A 6,703-nucleotide genomic window follows, 5' to 3' on the forward strand; every position below is an offset into this window, starting at 1 on the left:
CATCATCAGTCCACCATTGCTAGAGGGAAAACGGGTACTTTTCGTCGGAGATGTTCACGGCTGTCTAGACGAGCTTGAAGAATTGTATCGTAAGTGTACAACATCAGATCAAGAGACTATAGTAGTTTTTGTGGGTGATCTTGTAATGAAAGGGCCTAAGACTGTGGAAGTAATCCGTTTTGTAAGAGAGACCGGATCGTTTTCTGTTCGAGGAAACCACGAACAATCAATGTTAACAGACATTTTCCACAAGCGAAACAACCAGCCAATACGAGAAAAATGCAGGTGTGTATTGGACCTTAACGAAGACGACGAAAAATTCCTTGAAAATCTTCCATACTCTATCAGCATCCCGTCATTGAATGTCATCGTTGTACACGGAGGATTATTCCCTGGGGTCCCGTTAAAGAATCAAGATCCCATGGGTATGATGTTTATCAGAAACTACAACCCAGAACGTTTCCAAGGATCCCCAAAACTTGCGGATGGGTTTCCCTGGGCTGCTACTTGGGGTGGACCAGAGCATGTTGTATTTGGACATGATGCCCGCCGAGGACTTCAAGTTTATCCTCATGCTACTGGTATTGACACTGGCTGTGTCTATGGAAATTATCTCACTGGTATTTTGGTAGAGGATGGAGTTGGGACAACAGAAAGATCATCCAGGTGAAAGCGAAACAACAGTACTCTGCAACAAACAGTTGACAAAGAGTGAATTGGCATTTTGTTGACTGGGTCTCGGTTGTTTACAAGATGGATGACGTTATATTAACTTAATCACCATTGGTTGGAAAAGTGCTAATAAATCTAAGGGACATATTTTTTAGATGTTGATTCATCTAGTGGAAAGAACTATCCATGGATGCTTTAAACAATAATGGAACCATTCATCCACATTTTCAGCCTTTAATGTGTTGGAGAAAGGGGGATCTAATTCGTAAAAACTATTGGAGTCCATGCTGATTCTCTTTTTCTATACATGAATTCTTCATGTAGTAAGATGTTCAGTCCTTTCATATCCCATACCAAAGATCAACCTCTTAATGCATCCAAGGTCCCAAAAAGAATATGACAGCGTTAATTAACTTTCATTCTTTAACCTTCATGGACTATTGGGTGAAAAACCAAAAATAGCTTTAAGTGCATCCAATAATAATAATAATAATAATAATAATAATAATAATAATAATATTATTATTATTATTATTATTATTGGATAGTGTGTGTTCACATAAAGAGTGGTCACGTTTTGGGGTCCTTGCTGCAAGGAAAAGTAAACATCTGAGTGTTGTGTTGTGTTGTGTTGTTGACAGCACATATTGTTATTCAAAACAAGTTGTGTTGGAATTTTTGCAACACTATTATTATTATTATTATTATTATTATTATTGTATTTTCTTGAAATATGACTCTAAAGATCAATTAAATAAATATAACAGTACAGAATATTTCCCTCTCAGAGTGCAAATAACAATTATTTAAGTTGCGGTCCCTAGTGATTCTGCGATCCACATACAACCTCTCCCTTTGCAGATTGCTTAGTTTCACATGTGCCACTGTCACATGGCAACAAGAAGTTGACATTTTAACTCTGGTTGAACTCTGTCTTACGTCACAGTTGTTAAACAAAAGCTCTGAAAACTTAAGTTGTCCAATGCAGAATGAATGTCACATCAAGTGAAGCACCAAAAAATTTACGGTAGTTGCCTTTCCAACTGTCAGGTAAAGCATTTATCTACCCAACTAAGAAATGCTTCCAATGACAGACAATCACAAGTGGAACTAGGTTCTCCTACCCTAGGAAAACAATGGGTTGGTCCTTTTACGTCAGATAGAGTTATGAACACAAAATTGTTTCAAAACAAGGACTGTTTTTTGTCCTCATCCGGGAAGATTACAAATTAAACTTTTCAGATATTTTAATAAAGGCAGAACTTTCTTTTCAGTTGTTTGGCTGCAATTGTACCCACAACATGCCACATGGTAGTTCAATTCTCAACTGATGAAGCCAATATATTACAGTCTTCTTTTGATAAGATAAACTTTATCAGTAAGCTGGTACTCATACATCCAAGAAACAAAAAGTAGTTCTGCATTGCTGTCTTTTTCTTTTAACTTAAATAATCCTACTTTTACTGCCCTAGTGTTTATTCTTAGAAATATGAATCAACTATTTAACATTAACAACTACATCAACATCCACTTTCAAACAAGAGCTTTCTATGGCTAACAACTGCTGGAAGCTGGATGTGAATTTATATGTTGATTTACAAGATGTCCTGCTGATTTCCATCCTCCATAATAAGTCATTTATTAATCCGCTCTCGTTCACTCTCGTCCAAGTGCACCGTGTTGATACAAGCCACTATGAGTTGAATAGCGCTGATGACTTGCTTGAGAATGCAGATGGGTAGAGTGACCCATGCAATTGCTACCCACAGACCAAAGGAAATATTCCCTATTGATACTACAAGAAATCACATCTATCAATTACACAACTTTGAAACAAAACAAACCAAAACATCTCTAAACTCTAATTTCGATCCAAATGCAGGACCTTCCTGAAAACCACCTCCAGGTGAGTGGAGCTCCCTGAGTAAATATTGTGATTTTTTAAAAAAGAGTCTTCAAGGAATAATCCTAGGGGGTAACTAATGTCACAAAATGACGGTTTGTAATTAAGCCTGACATAGCATTCTTGCTTTGCTGGTGACACTGTATGATGATATGCAAGCAGGGAAATTACTAACTCCCTTTTTGTCTTTCTTCCCGTTTTCATGCATCTGATATTATCATTAGCCAAGAGGTCTCCCTTCCATCAGTTAAGAGAGTACAGTTTTGTACTCAAGGTGTTTTTTTTGACATTACCTGTTTCAGTCTTTCTGCAACCCTTATTTAAATCTGCAGCATGAGTGAGAAGGGCAAACATCTAACATATCAGATTTGATATCAATCTTGCCACCTTGCAAGGGAAGTTCTTCACCAAAACTTACGTAGCAGCATATCAGACCAATCAGGTCACTAACTTATCAACAAGCTTTTGTTAATAGTAATTACTGCTCAATAATTACTTAGTCAATTAACATTGTTATAAAAGAAGGAACTTACCGACTGGGCCAGATGTGAAATGAATTAAGTACAACATACAGTAGAACAACTCATTGCCTGCACACATGGTAAACAGCACAACCTATCAATTGAAATAAAACCTTTTGTTGATACAAAACTCTGAGTGTTGCAGTTTACCTCTTGACACGTAAAGTCTCTAATATTTATTAAGAAGAACTATCTGTATGCTTTTTTCTATTATAAGCCACACCCTGTATGTTTATTTATTTAATAGCTTCAACAGAGCATGAAAAGACTCGAAGTCCATATGAACATGCCCCCATACTTGCATAAACATGCCCCATACTAACATAAACATATGTGATTCAATATACGACCAGATACATAACTAACAAGTAATATGACACATGATACAAATAAAAACAATAATACTACTAATAATAATAATTTATCGACAACAGACTGTTGCCGGGGTAACAGATCTGCATTTTGAGCAAATAGTTTTAAAAGTTCTTATTCGGTCAGGATCAAAAGCTGAATGAAGAAGTGACTTGTAATGCGAACAAACTTTCGTTTTAAAGGATGAAAGAGTAACTAGTACTTTTCTTAGTATTAAAAGGCAATGAGTTCCAGAGAGGTATAATCCTATTAAAGTAAGAATCCCTGAAGGTTGAGGTTTTAGTTAAATTAGGCTTATAATCAAATTATACTGATAAAGGAGTTCCTAGTTATTCTGGACTTACTATATGGAGTAACATAAGGATGTCGAGGTTAAATAAACCATTACAGTATGCAGACGTACCACCAATTTAATCCATAATTCCACTTGCTACATAAGGTATTTTACTACCTGTTCCCTTAAAACAATAGAAGAATCATTACCCTGGAATGGTAGTACATTCTGAGAAAGAAGTTTCCTGATAAATCAATTTTCTTGTGACTTGCTCCACCCTTCAATAATGAACTAAAGAAAAAAAAAAAGGAAAATTTTTAAAATGAACAATTTAACACTAAACAATCAATGAACTAGTTTATTTGGAAATAACATGACAGCTGAATTTTAGGGGAATCTTTGTTTACATTTTGGCCTCATTAGCACAAGACTATTGTTTTCTAATCAGTCAGCCAAGAATAAAGAACTGAATAAAATTTGCATAATGAACTTGCTCTGAAAATTTAAACCTGATATGCCTGATAATCCCTGAGCAACAATGCTTTGAAAATGTGAAATTTTACAAAGAATACATGGGATCAATCAGCACCTTTGTCACCCAAGAATTTATCAGTCTTTGATGGCCAATAACTGGCTCGTTATCAAAGATAAAAGGCTTAAACCCGACGATTTAACTACATTGAGCACACTTGTGTGTTAACTTAATAAAATAAAACAGTAAACAATGACATCAGCAAAGATTCCCTGATCAGGGGCCACAGAGAGGGAGGGGCTTGGGAGACTATAGCCCCCCCCCCCCCCACCCCCACCCAACTTTTTTCCTCTGGTTTTGTTTTCTTCTAAACCTCTCCCCCTCCCCTTACACTTCCGTGATCCATACCAAAACCTAGAACCCCCTACTTTCAAATGTACTCTGCAGCGGCCCTGCTTATTGCACAGTCAGATGGCTATGAACTTTGTTGAGCCTTCAACTTGACTTCAACTGTAGTTTCTTTTCCCACGTGCCTGATTACCTCAGAAATATAATCAGTATCTTACTAAGCTCATTTTCTCAGTCTGTACTGAAAGAAAATACAGACCCTAGTTTTTCCTGCTGATTTATGGCCCTCATGCTTGAGCCAAACGTAAGCTGAAAAAAATTCGACCCATAACGTACAGTACAGACCTCGAGCCTCAGTTAGTAAGAGGTAACAGTCTGTAAAGATAAAGAGAAGAAAGGCTTACCTTTGCACATGGATCCAGTGGCTAGCAATATCCAGGCAAATAAGCATTTGGAAAACAAAAATGTACTCTGGATAAAAAAGAGCCAACATCATTAATAGGGCTGTGGTGACACATCTAAAGAAAAAACAAAATAATATGTTAAAAATTCCAATTAATGCAGAAGAGAAGATATTACTGTTGTATAAAATCAGCAAAATGTTCAAGTGATCATAAAAAATAATGGTGTTCCAGTATGTGGGTAAAGTGCAGACTACTCTGCATATAATTTTATTGGTGTGTATTGTTAAACGCCTCATTCTTCAAAGAGGGGGGGTGAATAGGCCAACAGATTAGCGGAGTTTTGGAAATATCTTTGCCTGATTTCGGATTCAGTGTGAAATTTTGACAGATTTTCAGATCTTGCAATTCTAGTGGATTGGGATTTAAGCCATCTTTTTGGCCGGATTATGGAATTTTGCCTCACGGACCTCTCAAATCTACATTCTTGCAAATATTGAGTGGATTCAGATGTAAGGACTTTTTTTAATGGATCGACGAATTTCTTTAAAAGCCCTGTTCACCCCCTCTTCAAGAATGCCAGAACACAGTAGTGGCCGGGTATTCTTTTTTTTTGGGGCCAGGTATTCTGCAGTTTCTCTCAGGGTCAACTTCTCTTGGGGCAGAAATATATTAGTAGGCACAGGATACTTATTACAGAGAATTCAATTTTATTTCTAAAGAAGTGGGATTCAAAATGACAACATCATGGAGTGGAAGTGGCATGTGGCACTTTGAAAGATACAACCAACATAAAACCTTCAGAAACCTTTGGCAATGCTTAGAAATATTTGGGCAAACTGGAGAAGATCTCATGCCTTTCCCATAGGTCAAGGTTTGTGAGAGCAACTAGAGAATTCAGGGCCTGCACAGGGCTACCACATGGAAATTATTCAAAAGCTTTTGAGGAACAAGGCATATAGCAACAGGCACTTTTTATTATTCCATGATATGGATAAAAGGCCCTTTATTCTATAGTTTAGCCATTAGCAGGTGCAGTGTTTAATTATGTACCTGTCAGTAAGCATGTCCAGCATTGCTCCAAACATGTACCTGATCATGATAAAATAAGATTCACAACTCATCAATGTATATCAGCTCTGACTTGTAACCTGCTATTTTTGGTATTGTAAGCAGCTTCTATTGTTTTCATTTCATTTCATTTCATTGAGTCAGTTGTTATTCTTTGTGTTTTAGCTTGAGTATTGAGCCAATCACGAGCTGCTATGTGACTCTCACAATCTTTGTAATGGTTGGGGCTTTATAATAGCCTAATCTCTGTGTGCTAGTTAATTGAAGATTGAAGCCTCCACAACCCCACCCCCCCCTCCCCCCCGGTCCAGGGGCAGATAAGGGGATGATAGGGGGATATAAGCACTTTTGATAAGAGATCTGTCGCTTGGGGGTGAAATTAGATGTGTTTTACATCTTCATAATGTCCACACTTCGGGGAATGAAGGAGATTTGACTGTGGTTGAAAAGACTGTTACCTAAGTTCAAGCTGTTATGAAGCGGACTGTAGTCATCCATTTGCCAGTCTGAGAGATGAACTCACATATCAGACAGTGTGGTACGCTGGCAGACCCAATGTTCAGTTCCTGCCTTTACCAGTGCCAGATCCAAAGTGCCCGTGGGGGTCTAAGGAATGAAAGAATAGCTATGGGTTTGCAATGGGCACTCAATGGCATCTTGAAGAAGCTT

At 37.5% G+C, this 6,703-nt stretch overlaps 3 protein-coding genes across 3 annotated transcripts in view; 2 read left to right on the forward strand and 1 right to left on the reverse strand.

Moving 5' to 3' along the window:
* Nucleotides 1-1,448, forward strand: part of LOC138047401 (bis(5'-nucleosyl)-tetraphosphatase PrpE [asymmetrical]-like) — a 1,597-nt gene extending 149 nt beyond the window's left edge. The window contains 2 exon segments of the mRNA XM_068894243.1: nucleotides 1-638; nucleotides 641-1,448. The exon segment at nucleotides 1-638 is cut by the window's left edge and continues 149 nt beyond it. Of these exon segments, the coding sequence (XP_068750344.1) occupies nucleotides 1-638; nucleotides 641-705 (703 nt within the window). The 3' untranslated portion in view covers nucleotides 706-1,448.
* The window catches only part of LOC138047436 (holothin acyltransferase-like), a 36,816-nt gene that overhangs the window by 14,773 nt on the left and 15,340 nt on the right, over nucleotides 1-6,703 (forward strand). The gene's annotated exons all lie outside the window — the stretch shown is intronic.
* On the reverse strand, nucleotides 893-6,054 carry LOC138047402 (CDP-diacylglycerol--inositol 3-phosphatidyltransferase-like). The gene is made up of 5 exons (XM_068894244.1): nucleotides 6,017-6,054; nucleotides 4,967-5,080; nucleotides 3,952-4,033; nucleotides 3,109-3,190; nucleotides 893-2,467 (listed from the first exon to the last, which is right to left on the reverse strand). The coding sequence occupies exons 1-5, from the start codon at nucleotides 6,049-6,051 to the stop codon at nucleotides 2,307-2,309; spliced, it is 474 nt and encodes a 157-aa protein (XP_068750345.1). The 5' UTR covers nucleotides 6,052-6,054; the 3' UTR covers nucleotides 893-2,306.

The sequence above is a fragment of the Montipora capricornis genome, chromosome 4 (genome assembly GCF_036669925.1).
Source record: "Montipora capricornis isolate CH-2021 chromosome 4, ASM3666992v2, whole genome shotgun sequence".
Taxonomy (NCBI): Eukaryota; Metazoa; Cnidaria; class Anthozoa; order Scleractinia; family Acroporidae; genus Montipora; species Montipora capricornis.